This window comes from Dendrobates tinctorius, unplaced genomic scaffold (assembly GCF_039654945.1).
Source record: "Dendrobates tinctorius isolate UK_male_01 unplaced genomic scaffold, ASM3965494v1 ptg000208l, whole genome shotgun sequence".
In the NCBI taxonomy this organism is placed as follows: domain Eukaryota; kingdom Metazoa; phylum Chordata; class Amphibia; order Anura; family Dendrobatidae; genus Dendrobates; species Dendrobates tinctorius.
The window spans coordinates 7,115,406-7,134,701 of record NW_027361875.1 but is presented as its reverse complement, the minus strand read 5'-3'; the positions used below and the strand labels follow the sequence as shown (position 1 = coordinate 7,134,701).

Sequence of the window (19,296 nt, the reverse complement as noted above, 5' to 3'; positions counted from 1 at the left end):
GGTCACCACTATAATACCTAATAATACATGTACCAATCTCATTTTCTATAGATCGGTATCCCTTGTAAGATTACCAATCAGAAAAAGTTCAGCGAAGCCCCAGCGAAGCATGAGTCTTCCACGACAACTAGATTTTCTTCACTTCTTGATGACACATGGTGGCAACCAGACTTGTCAGGATGTTCGTGAGTGGGTGAGAGATATCTGGAATCACTGGTTTGATGAGGTGTTTCCACCAAGTCGGGCATCCATTGAAGATGAGCACAAGTACTTTGATATGGCTGGTGTCATTCACACTGGTGAAGCTGCCAAGGAGGAAGTTTCATGTGTCATAGACCTGAATGCAATACCCCCTCTTCTGGTAGAAGATCCCACTGCATCACTACAAGATGTAATGGGAGAAATTTCCGATTTGACTGATATAATAGAACAACAGAGGAAACCTTCTATATTTCACTACTGTAGAAGAGGAGCGCTCAGCAGAAAGATTGGGAACCTAACACCGGCACTTCAAGATTTAGACTTGGTACGAATATTGAAAAAATGGAAGAAGTCTCAGGGTTTGCGTCAGTATAGTGCTAGCGGAATATTCTGGTCACAAGCCGGGTGAGACTGAAGGAAAGTTAGAAGGGGAAATCTTATCTTAGTGCATTAGAGATCCAAAGACAGGACCAGGCTTTTACATAAAATCATTGCAATTAACACCCACAGAATCAGTTATTTCTCCATCGCCTCATTGGGGCACACAGGACCATGGGGACACAGGACCATGGGTGTTATGCTGCTGCCACTATGTAAACACAAAAAGATTAGCTCCTCCTCTGCAGTATACACCCAGACATTGGCTCCTGCCGAACCAGTTCAAGCTTAGTGCCAGTAGGAGGCACATGGGTTCTGATCTTCAAAACGCATCTGTAGTTTTCTTTATTTTTATTTTTACTTTTATTCTCAATTTTTTCAAAGGATAGTTTATTTTTATTTTTGCTTTTATTCTCAATTTTTTCAAAGGATTACAGGGGGCAACGGGTCCCTTAAGGGCTCCACTTTCCCCAAACCTACAACAGGTGGGAACGTGGAGTGTTGCATCCACGTACCCCCTCCTGCATCGTTTACTACGGTATGCCTGAGATCTCTTTTAGGGGCGCCGGTCCCTTCAGGGCACCGTTCTCCCCACAGCAACAACAGATGGGAACATGAAGTGTCGCCTCCATGTACCCCCCTCTGCATCCAGGCTTATTACAGCCGGACCAAGAGCGCTGTTCCATCCTGGGGAACTTAACCCCTAGGATGTCCAGAGGCACTTATGGCATCTGTGTGGCCTCCACTGCATCGCCCCTGATAAACAGCGGCGATGGATGGAAGGGTGGACGGTCCCTCTCCAACTCTTTGATGACTGGATGGTGGATGGAGGGTTCCTACACCGTCCATACTGCAGCAGCTGACCTGTAAGCATAGCAACCCGGGTCCTCCGCTTCATCTTTCTTCTGCGGCGGTTCCACAACGGGACACACACTGTGGGTAAGTGTGGGCCCGCGACACGAATGGGCTAGTAACCCCGGTGGAGGGCTCCTGCAAGCGTGCTTCAAGCACTATCCCCCATGGCGCTCCCTTTCCTTCGGGCTCATTCCGGCCGGTGTCGGAAATTTGGGTCCCGGCTTCGGCCTATTCTCAGCCGCAACCCAGAAACTCCGCCCATTTTACGACATCGTGGCAGCGGCTCTGCCCACGTCTTGGTGCTTCTTGCTCAAGACGAGACTTCCCTCTGGCAATTCCCGGCGGCCATCTTCATCTACCGGCTGCCTCTCTAGACGTCAAGCCGATTTTCACTGCACACTGAGACACTTCCCTCGGCATTTCATGCCTGGGCTGCATCTTGCACTCCATCTGCAATTCCAGCGGACCTCTTCATCCACGAGCCAGCTCTCTACATGTGAAGTCCGTTCAGAGGAGCGCAGTGCACCGGGAGGACAGCTCTCACAGGGCCACATGACCTGGGTAAGATCTCTGACCTGCGACTGATACACTCATTGGCCCTTCTCTGCAGTAGTCACTGGGGCTTACAGGCCACGATCTTCCCTATTGGAGCATATCAGCAGAATCAGAGACATACTGGGGTACACCATGTCACTCTCTAAGTCATCCGAGAAGGCTAAGAAAACACATACAGTGTTTTACACCTCATATACCACCTGTCACACTTCGTTGCCATGGGGACAGAGTACACCACTCTGCACGGCCTGTGATACCGAATACGCTCAGGAGCCCTCCGCTTCTACCGAACCCAGTGGACCTAGTCCCCCTGAGTGGGCTTCGTCACTGTCTCAGTTCATGGCTTCACTAGCTAAAGCGATTGAGTCCCTCCAAGATCCCTCTACGGATTGGGGCATTCGTCTGCCTGTCTTAGAAGGTTCCTCTACCTCACGGGAACCGTCAGCCAGCAGGGTCCGTTCTCAGTCAAAAACTTCACAGGCATCTAAGAAATGGACCCGTAGCACGTCTCCCGGGTTCTCTCGTGCCTCGGCATCCGTGAGCTCCATTTCCAGCTCCCTCTCACCTGGGGTTCGCAGTGATCAGAACTCTGAGTCCAATTCAGACATACCCCTCAACCTAGACTCACCGGATTATCAGGCAACGGTGCATAGTCTCATTCAGGCTTTGAAGTTTGACAAGGACTCTCTCTGCCGCAAATCACTCGGTTTTCTCCATCCATCCCCAATTTCAGGACATAGTCCGGTGACATAGGGAGTGACTGGACAAATGCTTCACAGGTCAGAAGCCTCTTGAGGTGAGATACCCTTTTTCATCTCATCTGCAAAAGGAATGGGCCGAATTTTCTCCAGTTGATCCACATGTATCTCGCCTGGCCACCAAAACCCTCCTATCCTTACCAGATGGATCCTCAATTAAGGACCCCACGGACCGTCAGAGAATCTTGCCCGCTCAGTTTTGAAGCCTCGGGCTCGGCACTCTCTTCCTCCTCTGCCGTGGAGTGGGTAGCTAAAACTATGGCCTCTTGGGCAGATTCCCTGACCGGAACCATACATGTTAGTAACCTGCCCCCGGAGGCAGCTGATCTGGCCAATCAGATCTCCCTGGCCGGGAACTATTTGGTGCACGCTTCCCTGGATGTGGCTAACTGTGCTACACTTGCAGCCTCAAACGCCATCACCATCAAACAGGCACTGTGACTCAGGGAATGGCGAGCAAACTCTGCATCCAAAAAGTCCTAACATCTCTGCCTTACCAGAGCAGTTGTTTATTTGGAGAGAAGCTGAATCAGCTTATCTCTGATGCCACAGGGGGGAAAAGTAAATTCCTTCCCCAGCAGAGGACTAGGTGACCCTTTCGCCATCAGCATTTCCGGTCCTTTTGCAGCAATCTCGGTTGGTCCACTTCGACCACCTCTTTAGGATCGGGGCGCTCCCCTCGTGGGGACAGGGGTCCTCAGGTTTCGTATAAGGCCAACCAGTCAGGAAAGAGCCGACCCAAGCAATCCAAATCTAAGGGATCCAGGTCCCATAGATTCTCCGCTCAATGACTCGCAGCATTATTCGGTCGACACCAGCAGAGTAGGCGGTCATCTACTTCTGTTTCGTCATTCCTGGCTCTCTGTCGTTCACGACGAATGGGTCAGGGACCTGGTGTCCTCCGAATACAAGATAGAATTTTCTTCCCGCCCTCCGACACGGTTCTTCCCCTCTCGGCCCCCCCAAAACAGAGGCGCGGCTATGGCCTTTCAAACGAGCCATCGATTCGCTATGCCAAGACAGGGGTCATTATTCCGGTGTCAGAAAACGAGAAGTTCGAAATGTTCTACTCGAACTTATTCATGATTCTGAAAAAAGGACGGAACGGTGTGGCCCATTCTGGACCTGAAACTCCTAAACAAGTTTGTCAAGGACCTGGACTTCAGGATGAAGTATGGAGTCCCTCCATTCTGTCATCACTTCGATGTTGAAGGGGGAGTTTCTAGCATCATTCGACATCCTGGATGCTTACCTTCATTTCCTGATTTTTCCCCTTCACCAGAGTTTTCTGCGGTTCGCCATCCGCAAGGAACATTGCCAGTTCACAGCTTTGCCCTTTGGTCTTGCCACCGCTCCCAGATTGTTCACAAAGTTCATGGTGGCCATCATGTCCGTTCTTCACTCTCGGGGTATGGTCGTTTTGCCCCTGCAGAGGTTCCATTACCTCCTGGCGGGTCGACCCATCCCAATACAATCGGACAATGCCACGTCTGTGGCATATGTGAACCATCAAGGGGGCAACCGCAGCAGGGTGGCTATGCGCGAGGTGGAACACATTCTCCGCTGGGCCGAGAGGAACCACTCAGTCATCTCAGCAGTTCACATCCCGGGCATGGAAAACTGGGCGGCAGACTTCAACTGTCAGGCTCTCGCTTCAGGAGAGTGGTCACTTCATCCGGAGGTCTTCCAACAGATCTGTTATCGCTGGGGTACTCCGGACGTGGATTTGATGGCATCAAGACTAAATGCCAAGGTGCCCGAGTTCATAGCTCGTTCCTGGGATCCAGAGGCCATTGGGGCGGATGTCCTGGTCCTTCCGTGGCGTCAGTTTCATCTTCTGTACGTGTTTCCTCCACTTCTGTTACTGCTGAGGGTGATCTGGAAGATCAAGGCGGAAGGGGTTCCAGTGATCCTAGGCGCTCCGGACTGGCCCAAGCTGGGTGATTTTCACCATGATTAGCGCTCGCAAGCCTGTATCGGTAAGCATCAATCACTGCACCTGTAAAGCCTTTTTCGCATGGTGCAGAGACCGCGGTTGTTCTCCTCTCGTCTTCTCCATCCCCACCATTTTGGAGTTCCTTCAGACTGGTCTGGACTCAGGCATAGCATTTAGCTCCCTCAAAGGTCAGATCTCTGTCTTATCAGTTTTGTTCCAACGCAGGATAGCTTCCAAGCTGCAAATGAGGACTTTCATTCAGGGGGTCTCCCATGTGGTACCTCCCGATAGAACGCTGTTGGATGCCTGGGACCTTAACTTGGTCCTGGGTGTTCTACAGGAGACTCCCTTTGCACCGCTGCAGGACGTCTCTCTGACCCACCTTTCATGGAAGGTTGCCTTTCTTGTCGTGGTGACGTCAATCAGGCGGGTATCGGAGCTAACCACCCTCTCCTGTCTAGCTCCTTTCCTAGTTTTTCACCAGGACAAGGTGGTTCTGAGGCAGTCTCCATCCTTCTTGCCCATGGTGGTCTCCTTTCATCTTAACGAGGACATTGTCCTGCCCTCATTTTGCCCGGCCCCAGTACACCGTTTTAAGAGAGCGCTTCACACTCTGGATCTGGTGAGGGCTCTCAGAAGGTACAGTGCCTTGCTCCCTGAAATTTTTCAACCTTTTCCCACATATCATGCTTCAAACATAAAGATACCAAATGTAAATTTTTGGTGAAAAATCAACAAGTGGAACACAATTGTGAAGTTGAACGAAATGTATTAGTTATTTTTTAAAATTTTTGTGGAAATTCAAAAAATGAAAAGTTCTTCCTCCAGTTCTCCTGGTCCCTCTGCATCCTCCAGGATGCATTCCTCACTCCATGCCCCCTCCTTGGAGGCATCTTTTGGGTCGGATGTGGATTCTCAGTCTGAGTCTGATACAGACCAGACCTAAAAAATGCAGGATATGATCAATAGCCTTATCTTGGAATTTACCCAAACTCTGAACCTAATGGAGGATGAGGCACCTGTTCAAGGAGCACTCCATTTTCTTCAAACGGGTAAAATGTCCTTCCCGGAATTTCCACAATCATAGTTAATTTTAAACGATTATGTATAAACACTGTGAACACCATGAAAAGCGCTTCCTGGGAAGGAAGCAGCTAGATATTCTCTATCCCTTTAGCTCAGACCTCGTTGCTGGATGGGCAGAGTCCCCTAATGTGGACCCGCCGGTTTCTTCCCTGATTTCCAAGAGAGTCTAGTCTCTATCGGATGGTGCATCCCTTAAGGATTCTACAAATATACAGATTGAATCCTTAGCTAAGTCAGACTTTGAAGTAGCTGGCGCCTCCCTCTGCCCCATTTTTGCCTCCAACTGGCTGGCAAAGTTCATGTCTGCTTGGGCAAGAATTCTTCGTCAGGGTATCCTGGCGGCAGCCCCTCCGGACGAGCTGGCCGATTTGGCAGACCAGATTGCCCATGCTGGCAAATATCTTCTGACCGCCTCCTTGGATGCGACTGGTTGTTCCTCCAGGGCTACCAGCAACATCATTGCTATACGCCGCATTCTCTGGTTGAAAGCGTGGAATGCAGACCCACTGTCAAAAAAGTCCCTCACTAGCCTTGCCTTCCAAGGCTCTAGACTTTTTGGGTCCAAACTGGATCAACTAATTTCCGATGCTACTGGTGGAAAAAGTACCTCGCTTCTCCAGCCCAATCCTAAACGTCCCTTTAATAGGAAAAGGTTGCTTCAATTTCGCTCCTATCGGCCCTTCTCTGCTTCAGGGACTTCCTCCCAGCATGACTGCTCTTGCGCCCAAGGGGAAAGGAAGAAGCCGTCTTTCAAACCAGCTCCTCACTGGCAATCAAAGGGTCACACTTCCAAGCGTTCAGGGTCCTGTGCCAACAGGTTCTCCTCACCCCCACCTGGTAATCTCTCCAGGGTGGGAGGCCGGCTTCTTCTCTTCCAGGAAGCATGGTTGTCGATGGTCGACATTGCCTGGATCAGAGAGATAGTGACGTCCGGTTACAAAATCGACTCCCCCCCCCCCCCCCCCCCCAGGAAGACGTTTCTGTCTCATCTCGAGGCTCAGGGATTCTCCAGGCCATCTCTTCCCTATTACGCACAGGAGTGATCGTACCCATTCCCCGGAACTAACGGTTTTCAGGGTTCTACTCAGTCTTTTCGTAGTCCCGAAGAAAGACTTATCGCTCCGTCCAATCTTGGACCTCAAGCAATTGAACAGTCACGTTCGGATCCGTCATTTCAAGATGGAATCCCTACTTTTGGTAATCGCCTCCATGGAACCAGGAGAATTTCTTTGCTTTGTAGACATTCAGGATGCTTATCTTCACATTCCTGTTTGTGTTCAGCATCAGAGATTCCTACGGTTTGCTATCCAGGAAGACCACTATCAGTTCACAGCTCTTCCCTTCGGCCTGGCCTCTACCCCCGAGTATTCACAAAGATCATGGCAGCAGTTATGGCTATCCTCCGCTGCAAGGGGACTCTCATAATTCCTTACTTGGACAATCTTCTGATCAAGGTGCCGTCCTGCCAAGACTGCGACCAGAGTCTTCAGATCACCTTGGACACTCTGGTCCGTCTCGGCTGGATAGTCAACAGGGGAGAAGTCCTTCCTGACCCCAGCACAGCACCTGGTCTTTCTGGGCATGAGGTTCGACACGGCCCAAGCTCATGTCTTCCTTCCAAAGGAGAAGTTTCTCTCTACCAGGGCATCCGCACTCTAAAGCGACCAGCTCCTCTCCCCCTACGGTCCTGCATGAGAGTTCTGGGGAAGACGATTGCCACCATGGAAGCCATGCCTTTTCCCCAGTTCCATACGCGTCCTCTTAAGCTGGCGCTCTTGTCTGCTTGGGATAAGAGGACCATCTCCCTTGACGAACCTGTGCTTCTGCCTCTCAAGGCGAGGCAGTCCCTGACCTGGTGGATGCTATCAGCATCAGTCCAGCGCAGAGTCCTTCCTTCCTCTCTGGTGGCTGATCATCACCACTGACGCCAGTCTCCTCGGTTGGGGAGCTGTCTTTCTTCATCACACAGCGCAGGATTGCTGGAACGCCCAAGAAGCCACTCTCTCTTTCAGTCTTCTGGAGATCAGGGCTATTTTCCCTGCCCTTCGCCACTGGCACACCGTCCTCGCAGGACAGCCGGCCCGCATACAATTGGACAATGCTGCTGCTGTGGTGTACATAAACCATCAAGGCAGGACTCGCAGCAAACAGGTAATGGCAGAGGTAACAAGGATTCTGCAATGGGCGGAGCGTCATGTTCCCGTCATATCAGCCGTACACATTCCGAGGGTGGAAAATTGGGCGGCCGATTTTCTGAGCCGTCAGGGTCTTGCATCGAGCGAGTGGTCTCTCAATCCTGCAGTTTTCGACCAGATATGCCAGAGATGGGGCACACTGAACGTAGACCTGATGGTGTCTCGGATGTACCACAAGGTTCCTCAGTTTGTAGCCAGGTCCTGGAATCCACTGGTCATTGGTTGCGATGCCCTAGTGATCCCGTGGTCCCAATTCCAGCTGCCTTATCTTTTTCCGCCTCTCCCCTTAATTACAAGCGTTGTGAAAAAGATAAAGGTGGAAGGAATTCTCGTAATTCTGGTAGCGCCGGACTGGCCAAGAAGGGCCTGGTACGCGGAGTTGGTGAACATGCTCATGGACACTCCCCTGGAGGCTTCCAGACTGTCCTGATCCTCTCTCACAAGACCTCCTCTTCCACCAGAGTTCACAGACTGAGTTTAGCAGCATGGCAGTTGAGGCCACAGTCCTGAGGGAAGCTGGTTTTTCCCAACAGGTCATTCAGACCATGATTATGGCGAGAAAACTAGCATCCTTGCGTATCTACCATAGATAGTGGAAGTCATTCTTTTGGTGGTGTGAGGACAACAATTTGGTCCCTATGTCCTTTTCCCTTCCTTCCATCCTGGGTTTTCTACAAGCGGGTCTTGACTCTGGTCTCTCACTCAGTACCCTTAAGGGGCGAGTTTCAGCTCTGTCAATTCTTTTCCAACGAAATCTGGCTTCTCGTTCCCAAGTAAAGACTTTTCTTCAAGTTGTCGCCCACATGGCACCTCTTTATCGTCCTCCCATAGATCCATGGGATCTTAACCTTGTCCTTGGCGCTCCAGCGCTCTCCTTTTGAGCCCATTCAAGACATTCCGTCTTCTCTCCTGTCATGGAAAGTTGCTTTCTTAGTTGCCATTATGTTCATCAGGAGAGTTTGAGTTAGCGGCATTGTCCTGCTGTTCTCCATTCCTGATTCTACATCAGGACAAGGTAGTTCTCAGACCCGTTCCCTCCTTTTTACCTAAGGTGGTCTTTTGATTTCACATTAATTAAGACATCTTCCTTCCTTGTCTATGTCCCACCCCGGTCCATCCCCTGGAGAGGTCCCTCCACAAGTTGGATCTGGTCAGAGCTATCCGAGTCTACCTTTCAAGGACTGCTTCCTTTTGCCACTCTGATGCCCTATTTGTCATCTCTGAAGGCCTATGTGCCTGTGTTGTTGGTTTGGTACATATGTTGAGTTTTGGGTTGCTTCTCTTACTGCTTTAACACCAACTGAGGTACTTTGTGCCTGTCGGTGGGTGTATACTGCTGAGGAGAAGCGGTTTTCCTTTTTTTCCTAGTGTCAGCCTCCTAGCGATAGCAGCATACACACCATGGTTACTTTTGTCCCCCAAGGAAGGCTCCAAGAAAGAGATTTTACAGTGAGAACCAAAAATCCCTCTCTTTAGCAAGGCTCACCCGCTTATTAATCTTTCGGATAAAAATATATGGACAAAGTTAACACCTGTGTTCTTTGCAAGATCTTTTACTTTTAGGGACATGTAGAAAATCTGTGTTTTCTAGGTTTGATGCTCCTTTAAATGGGACTTGTTTTTTCTTTTATATTTTTGTGTTTTTTTGCTCTTCTCCGCAGGTTATAAAACTTGAACCCCAACTGCTAGATGCGTATTGGCACAGACATTTAATTTACCTTCTGCAAGGCAAGACCAGTGAAGCGTTGGATGACCTGAACTTTATTATTAAATATAATAAAACTCATGCAGGTAAGAAATAGAAAACTTGATAAAAAAAAAAAACCTAGCCCCACAGGTCAGCGTTTATTACCTTGAGGTTCGGATAAGAGTGGATAGCACATGGCTGTGCCATAGTCTGTATTGAACATTGGCAATTTGTGAGCTCTGGGTCTTTGCTTTAGAATGAAACAAAATAGTGTATTTCCTGACATTTCTTAGGTGCTAAGTCTTTATTGTACATCGAATGAATTTCCCAAGACTTCACAATTGATGACGTAGGATAGGTCATCAATATGGGATCAGTGGGGGACTGACACCCAACGCCCTCTCTGATCAGCTTTCTGCAGCTCCATTCACTTCAGTAGGAGTAACCGAGAACAGCCGCTAGCAGGTGTACCTGCAGAGAATAGCCACAAACAGCGGATCGGTAGTGGTAACAGGTGTCGAACCCAGAGTGATCTGATATTCACAGTCTATCTTTGGGATGGGGCATCTGTATCTAAATCCTAGAAAACCTCTTTAAATTGAAGAACTCATCAGAAAAAGACCTATTATCTAAATCAAATTTTTGTGATTTTTCTTTTAAATTTTTTGTCAATTTGTTTTTTTGTTTCTTTTCTTTTTTTTTTGCATATGACAATCTGTAATAAAAATTAAACAAAATAGAAATCTTGCAATTTTCACATTAGCAACAATGGTGAGCCCTCGTCCTATGTTTTGCATTGATGGGTCTAATGAGGATGGGAAAAAGTCATTGTGGGAGCAGGGTCAGCAATAATATTGCCTTTTGTGATTGGTGAATCCCGAGTTATCAGATGTGTATAGACCTGTTACCTGTCTTTGTAACCCTGCCTGTGGTGATAAGGAGACTGCTGAAAACATTTCCAGGAAATGTCAGTTTAAAAAAGCCCCAGTGGCCAGTGTTAAAATTGCAAAATTGCAACATTACTTTTTTTTTTTTTTTAAATAAATATTGTATTATGACAAAAAAAGTGCAAAAATTAAAAAAGAAAAAAAAAAAAAAAACAGTACAAAAATCTGATTTAAACAATGGGTCATTTACTGACTAGGGCTTTCCAACTGAGTTGAAATGAAACCCTTGCAGTATTATATGTGATGTTCATAGAACTGAGCAGTGTACGGTTACTTTGCAATGTAGGTTTTCCACTAATGTAGAATGAAGGGTAGATCTGGGGGTGATGGTTACTAAAACATTGAAAAAAAATGTAAAGAATGATCAATAACTCTTCTCACCAAGAAAAGTAACCTGAATGGTCAGCTTTAGTTTTGAGGTCATGACAGTCTTTATTTGGTGCAATATATGAACCACTTTCCATGTAAATATTCTTCCACTAAATTAGAAAAGATTTCAAATCAACCTAATTATTGGGTAAGGTGGCAAAATGAGCCAATACTCCAGCATTGGATCTCTTCCCAGCTACCTAGCGAAACTTATAGTGACTGCAGTTCTAGGAAGGGTTAACTTTCTAAAATATGCAAATATGATATCTGGATGGTTTTATGCAATTCAGTTATCTAATGTCTACTATATAACACAGACGCCTACTTGTCCAAAGCTGAGATCTACAAGCAGAAGAAAGACTATACCATGTCTATTGTGAATTACACACAAGCTCTTAAATGCCGACCTACTGACGATGACATATATTACCGGCGAGCGCAGATGTATGAGGCTCAGGATGAACTCATGATAGCCATGGATGACTATGCACAGGTAAACAGCTTTATGTTCACTAAAAGCTAATATAAAGCTACCTGTGTTTCATTGAATGGTGATGCCTAGGGGTTACTTGGGCAGGTTTTATCCAGTAAAGAGTAACAGTCGATGATATGCAAGTCACTTGGCCCTGTTTAAAGGGTTATTCTCAAGTTCTTATATTGCTTTAATTAGACAGCATGAAAAGAAGAAAGTTTGCAGCTGACTTGCTTTTTCTTTCTGCGGTCATTCTCCTGCAATGAGAACTTTTATCTTTCATAGTATACAGCTGGTTTCCATTGAGCTCAGGCACCAATGTCTGCCCAGATCTTGCCTGAGTGTGCGCAGTGGCTACATTCCTGCAGAGGGGTGAACACTTAACATCCCAGCCAGCTTTCTCCATCCCATTGATTTCTTTACAGCATTTATTTGCTCACCTCTCTCTCAGCTTCTGAAGAGATACAGTTATAATTCACCAGCCCACTGCTTTCAGGGCAGGTCTCCTAATCATGGCTCTCTGCTCTTGCTGGTCGGAGCAGTGTGCTTGTTCAGTTGCCTAATTCTGTATCAGTGATATTAGTGTAGACTCCAGAAAAAAACACTGATGTGTTATAGCAGAACTTGTGCTGAGCTTTATAGTTCTACTAATAGTGTTCACCTGAACTGTAACTCAAAGTGGAGAGCCCCCCCCCTGCCAGAAGCCAGCAAGTGAATGCGTTAGGAAAGCTGCATGTTGCCTATGAGACAACTTAAGAATACCCATTTAAGACTCTTATACAGGGGCTAGATCCCTAATACATTGATCCATACGTTATGTATTAAAAAAATAAAAAACTATGATTGGCCTGCATAATAAATGCCTTGTGCCTATGCTACAGTATGTATATGTCATTTTCATCTTTGTAATTGGTACATTGACCCCCTCTTTTCTTTCAACCTTTGCAGTGCTTCCACCATAACCCCAACCATAGGGATGCTCTCATGAAACACGGATTGTACTACTTCAGGAACGGTAACTGGAACGTCTCTGTGCAGGATTTCACTGCCATTATCAAACAGGACTTTGACAACATAGAGGCCAGGTCTGATACAATCATGCTGTTACCTTCACCATTATATGGTCATAACATAACTTAGAACAAATTACTCCATGTTGAATTAGTCTTTATATATTACTATAGAATGGTAGTAAGTAAGTAAGCATTAATAAGTAATGTATCTCAATACATACGGGCATACCTTTTCAGCCTTCTCATTGGTCTAAACATTGGCCGTCCATTATCTACATTTTATAAATAGACATCTAACATAGAAACATTATTTCCAATCATTTTTGATGATGTTCCATTTTTTGGGTCAGATTATGCCATCTTGCATGTCATACAGTGAGTCTCATACACTTTGATTAGCGTATGGTTGCCCCATAGCTAGTTATCTGGTAATAGTTCATAAAAGCCATAGAAGAAAGGAAGTATATGGCAAAAGTCTAAACTGGCACCCTACTCTGGTGCTGCAACCCTAGACAGATGACCTGATTTTTTATCTCTTTTCCATAACATTCCTAGGAGTCTTGCTAATTTCCTACACCCTTGTTTGCAAACAAATCAGGTCTTCTGGAGGAGAGAGGTCCTGTACAGCCTCCCATCACCCAGTAGCAGTGGGGTTAATATTAGAGTTCCTGGATCCCAGGACTGTCGGTAATGTGAGACCACTAGACTGGAGCCTTGTGAACCACCTGTTACCTGACACCATCTCCAGCTCTTCTTTTGATTAGCTGGCCTAGCTTGACGTTTTGTGCAGTAATGACCATGCGTCATGCCTGCTAATCAAAAGCAGAGCCGCGGATGCCGTCAGGTAAGAGGCAGTTCTCCGGGCTCCAGTCTAGTGGTCAAAGATCATGACCGTTGGACCGGATCCTGCAAACTGATTCGCAACCATCTCTAGTTAGGACACACTAGTGTTAGGATATTTTTTTCCCAAGAACACTATAGCAACAGAGTAGTCTCCCTATGTGCAAATACCTCCTAGATAATAAGGAATCTGTATAAGTAATCTCTTTGTAATCCTTGTTGTCAAACAGAATGTATCGGGGAAGAGCTTACACTAAATTTACCCGCTACAGTGAAGCCGCAGAAGATTTTTCAGCTGTCATTCATTTGGATCCTAGAAACTGGATGGCTTTTTATTATCGAGGATGCCTGTTGCGTAAATGCTATCCAAAACATGCACTTCAAGACTTCAGCATCTCCGGTAAGATGACAAATTTTTTAAAATTTGCCTTTTTTTTTTTTTTTTTTTTTAAAACACCACTCTAGCTTTTTTTTTATTGCCACACTGGAGTGATGCTGTTAACACAGGATCCCCGCACCTAATATTATACTTACCAGCCGCCGTCTCCAGCTCTTCGCGGTGCCCCTTGTGGCGGCAAATTCTGACTATCCGAACGTGAGAGGTAATGGTCACATGCTCTCAATGCAAGGCTTTGAAAGCCAAAACTAGGTTCTCAGACTTGCATTGAAAAGTGACCTCTGGCTCTCCCACCTAACGCTTGAGCGATCCGGCAGGTCTCAAACAGCTGGACATCGACCAGAGCAGAGCTGATAAAAGATAAAGATGGTGGCAGGTAGGTATGAGAGTATGGACAGGGACTTTACATTAGCACCACACAAAATTATAAAGAAACCCACTGTAATGGTGATTTAATATATGTTTACAACACCATGCATCATTACATGTTACATAAAAGTGCATCCATCAAATATTTTTCTTATATTGTGCATTTGATACAATGGCAGAGTCAGCAGAGTGCATGTGGTTACTTTTATCTGTTAAGTCTCTAGTCATTAAGACTTCCACCATTGTCCACCTTGTTTCCATACATCTAGCTTCGTTTCTATTCTATAATAATGGCATTGATGTTTACTTTCTGCATATGAATATTTTTTAGTGTATACAAAGTATATTGGTTTTTTAATTTACTATGTTATAGTTCTTCTTCATGATGGATTTGAGAACCTCAATGCTTTTCTTCATCGTGGAGTTCTCTACACAGATCTGGGCCTGTGGTCAGAGGCGGCATTTGATTTTGAGCATGTCCTTGCCTTAGATAAGTATGTTTTAAGTGTAACTATAAGACTAACATGCTCTAAAAAATTCAAGAACAGTTAGGATATGTGAACGTGTTGCTTTTTTGTAGCGTTTTCTACAGGTGGACATACTAAATAGGGCACTCAGTATGCCAAGCTTATACTCGTAACACAATATAGATGAATTTACAGTATTGTATATTTCTTCAGAGCCATGCCTGTCGCACATATGAACCTGGGTCTGATTTGCTTACTTCACCGAGGCCAATATTCTCAAGCAGTGCGCCACTTCTCTGCAGCTATAAAAGTCGACCCCCTCTCTACTCGAGCATATTTATGTAGGGCTCAGGCCCACAGACAGGTATAGAATATTCAGAAGATAAAATAGTTTGAATTGCCTGCTGGACATTGCATTTATTCCTTGTCCCACTTATCACAGATGAAAGATTTGCATAGTGCCTTGAAGGATATAACACGTGCCATTCATCTGCGCCCAGACTCGCCTGAGCACTATATAATCAGGTAAGTAATTTTGAAATAATTTGAGCAGATTTCACTTTATGGATCTTTTTCTTGTTTTCTTTCAAGTTGTTCAAAATTCTATTTCAAAAGGTTCATAAGCCCAATCTGTCTCTACAGTGGTTGTTAAGAGGCTTTAATCTGGAGTGCCATATAGAATAATAATGGCAATAAATGATATAGTTGCCCATTGTGATATTTTCATGCCATATCATAATATATTTCTCTTGCAGTGTTGCCGTTCGAGCTTAGCTAAGCATCTCCATTTTGTCCTATTTTCTAGAGCATTAATGTAATTAAAATTTAATATATTTCATGTTTACATGCTATGGCGCTACAGAGTGTATAGAGATAGCAACTCAATGGCACCCAGCGATCACGTCATGGATGTGCCAATGGGCGTATGGCATGATGCACCCACCTCCCGGCGCATTGTAAATGCAGCTGTCAGAAACTGACAGCAGTATTTAACAGGTTAACAGTCATGGGTGGAGCACTACTGTACGCAATATCAGTGCCATCATCTGCTGGGAATGATGCAGGCTCAGTTTCTGAGCCAAAATCAAAAGCATTGAGCTGGCATAAGTAAAAACTGTACTCCCGCTTTATGTCCGTAAGGGGGTTAATAGATGTCTTAGGAATGTTCTGCCATCCTTAATACACTTGGGCACACATCATAAAGATCTGCTGCTGGCAGTTTCTTTTGCATTTGGCGACCATTGATGTCCCTGATGTACTTGATACAGACCCCGCAGACTGTGTTAGCATATTTAAATCACTCAGGCTGCTCACAGTAGCATGAGCAACATGCGGTCCGGTGTTCTTTTGAAAAATGACTCCAAGGATACTTTGGAGAAGTGGCTGCACCACTGGTTCGACGATTGATCCATCTTTTACTGCAAGTGAAATTAGATGTCACATACCCTTTGTAAAATAACACTCGCCGACTGCGTTCCAGTGGTGCCAGCACTGGCTGTCCCTTGTCATACTCATTCTGGCTCTAGCTAGTCATATTAGAAAATAATACTTGTCTGCTATGAAGAATCCATGATTCCATGACTATTTACAGAACTTTACATCTGAGCTTTTATTTCCAATATTCTATTTATTCAATATTCTGTAGTTTTTTCAAAAATCCACTAGATGGTGACAAAAAACTATACTTACCACATATATAGGATATATATATATATATATATATATATATATATATATATATATATATATATATATATTAGTACATATTTATATATATATATATCCTATATATGTGGCAAGTATAGTTTTTTGTCACCATCTAGTGGATTTTTGAAAAAACTACAGGCAAAACTTTTCACTTTATCCTAACATATATTCAACTAAGTCTGTAAGCAAAAAAAATACAAATATATACACATATAATCTATTTATCTTTTATTAAGCTGATGTGTTTAGTTTATTATTACACTTCAGGATACTTTTGGACCCTAGGATCTTAATGAAAGAAAATACATCCGTTTTATAAAATAAGTATGTGTGCTGTACATACACATAACCTGTTTGGTATACAGTACTTACAAATGCCACAATCCATGCTGCTCATGGAGCGTGAGTTAAGTCGCAATCTAGAATATATTTACAGATTATTAGAGACTGGGAATTAGCCATTCCTACACCAAATGTTCAGCAAGAGAATGTTCTTCGATCCATATCTGAGCAATATAATGCTGAATCAATAAGACTCAAAATGTACATATGCACGGTAGTTATTTAAGGGGTTGTCCAGTCTTAACTTACAAATCTGCAGTCTCACTGTGGGACTGCAGACTTGTGAATCCTCACATCACGCACTGTGAGGATTATCTGGTGCCAGCATCGGGATTGGGCAGTCATGTGACTGCAGGTATGTGATAAGCATACTCACAGCCACATTTCCAGCCTCATTCAATACACTTGAATTGGGAGAGGTCAGACCCATCTAGTCAGCTAGCCATTCCCATAGAAGGTTAGAGTTGGAAGGGACCTCCTGGGCCATCTGGTCCAACCCCCTGCTCAAAACAGGATTCACTAAATCATCCCAGACAGATGTCTGTCCAGCCTCTGTTTGAAGACTTCCATGGAAGGAGAACTCGCCACCTCTCATGGCAGCCTGTTACACTCATTGATCACTCCAACTGTCAAAAAGTTTTCTAAATATCTAATCTGTGTCTCCTCCCATTCAGTTTCATCCCATTGCTTCTAGTCTTTCCTTGTGCAAATGAGAATAAAGATGATCCTTCTACAATGTGACAGCCCTTGAGATATTCGTAGACAGCTATTATGTCTCCTCTCAGTCTTTTCTTCTGCAAGCTAAACATTCTCAAATCCTGTAACCGTTTCTCATAACACATGGTTTGCAGACCAGTTGTTAGTGTGGCTGGTCTGGAGCCGGAATCTCCAGGAGTGGACCCTCTGAGCCGCGGCACCGAGGGGCCCCGGGCGAGCTGCCAGGTGGAACCGACCCCTATACAGGGACCGTTAGGAGCAGGCCCAGGGTTTCGAGTACCACGGTAGCCGGTACCGAGAGGGGCGGCTCAGGATGGACTGGAGTACGACTGTGGGACTGAAGTGTAGATGACAGAACAGAGCTGGAACACAGGAGACAGGAGTGGAGTAACACTGTAGACTGGAACGTGGAGGGATGGCTGGAGCAGGAACACAGGAAGCAGGATTAGAGGTGGACGGAAGGACTGGAGCAGGATGGAACTGGAACATCGGAGGCAGGACTGGAGTAGGACGGAAGGACTGGAGCAGGATGGAACAGGAACACCGGAGGCAGGACTGGAGTAGAGCAGGGGACACAGATAGCTGGACTGCGAGGCTGCTGCAGAGAGCACACGAGAACGGGACTGTGAGACTGCAGAGAGCACACGAAGAAGCGAGGCCCAGTGTGCTAGGAAACACAACGATCAGGCGCCTCTCTCAGGGGGAAGCGGCCTGATATGCCCCTGTCTGGTCTGCCATTGGTCAGTGGGTGCTTCCGGGTCAGGGCATAGCCGGAGCACAAGAAGCAGAAGGGAGACGTGGCCTATGGTGCATGCGCATTGCATGCAGACGCCGTCGGCTGCGCGCCTGTTAGAGGTGACCGCCGTGGCTGTCGGGCGGCGAGGGGCTGCGGCGTGGGAGAGATGGCCGGGTGAGTATGCAGAGACGGCGTGACAGTACCCCCTCCCCTAAGCCGCCCTCCCCGGAGATTAGCAAGAAATCTCTTGAGGACACGATGAGCATTGATATTCTCCCGAGGTTCCCAGGATCTCTCCTCAGGACCAAAGCCCTTCCTGTCAACAAGAAAAAATGTCCTACCTCCAACCTTCTTCATTGGGATAATGTCCTCCACTTCAAAGACATCATCGGCACCCACCGGCTGAGGACCGAATCAGGCAAGGAATGGAAGCAATTCAGCACCACAGGTTTCAGGAGAGAGACATGGAAGGTGTTCAGGACCCGGTGCGAAGCAGGCAACCTCAATTTGTAGGCGACTTCATTGATACGTCCTAGAATTTCAAACGGACCAATGTAGCGTGGCCCCAACTTGTAGGAAGGCAGTTTCAACCGGATGAATTTGGACGAGAGCCAAACCTTGTCCCCGACACGATTGGATCCTCCACCCTATCTCTTCTTGTCGGCATAATTCTTCATCCGATTAGCGGACTTCTTGTGAGACGTGTTGGTCTCGGCCCAAATCTTGGAAAATTCGGAGGACAAAGCGTTGGCCGCGGGTACCTCGGAGGCAGGGGTCATCGGAAGGGGAACACCAGGATGTCTGCCGAACACAGTGAAAAACAGAGACTAGGCCGAGGAGTCGCCAGCATGGTTGTTGTAAGCGAACTCTGCCCAGGGAAGTAAGTTAACCCAATCGTACTGGTAGGCGATGGAGAAATGAGGTAGGTACCCAGTCAACGTCTGGTTGGTACGCTCCACCTGCCCATTGGACTGTGGATGGTAGGCTGAGGAGAAGTCAAGGGAAACGTTCATGAGCTTACAAAGTGATCGCCAGAACTTGGAGGTTAACTGAACCCCTCGGTCCGACACAATGCGTTGAGGTATTCCATGGAGTCTGAAGATTTGGTGGATGAAGACTTTGGCCTGCTCCGGAGTCGAGGGGAGACCGGGCAGAGGGACGAAGTGGGCCTTCTTGGAAAAACTATCCACCACCACCAAGATGACTGTGCAGCTAGAAGAACAGGGTAGGTCAGTGATGAAATCCATGGCGATGTTCTCCCAAGGAACC

At 46.3% G+C, this 19,296-nt stretch overlaps 1 protein-coding gene across 2 annotated transcripts in view; it reads left to right on the top strand.

The window, feature by feature from the left end:
* TTC6 (tetratricopeptide repeat domain 6) overlaps positions 1-19,296 on the top strand; it is a 226,777-nt gene that overhangs the window by 81,476 nt on the left and 126,005 nt on the right. For both annotated transcript variants that reach the window (XM_073554184.1, XM_073554183.1), the window contains exons 12-19: positions 52-526; positions 9,626-9,755; positions 11,285-11,460; positions 12,388-12,524; positions 13,523-13,692; positions 14,432-14,552; positions 14,739-14,889; positions 14,968-15,050. In XM_073554184.1, the coding sequence (XP_073410285.1) occupies positions 52-526; positions 9,626-9,755; positions 11,285-11,460; positions 12,388-12,524; positions 13,523-13,692; positions 14,432-14,552; positions 14,739-14,889; positions 14,968-15,050 (1,443 nt within the window). The remainder of the gene's footprint in view (positions 1-51; positions 527-9,625; positions 9,756-11,284; positions 11,461-12,387; positions 12,525-13,522; positions 13,693-14,431; positions 14,553-14,738; positions 14,890-14,967; positions 15,051-19,296) is intronic.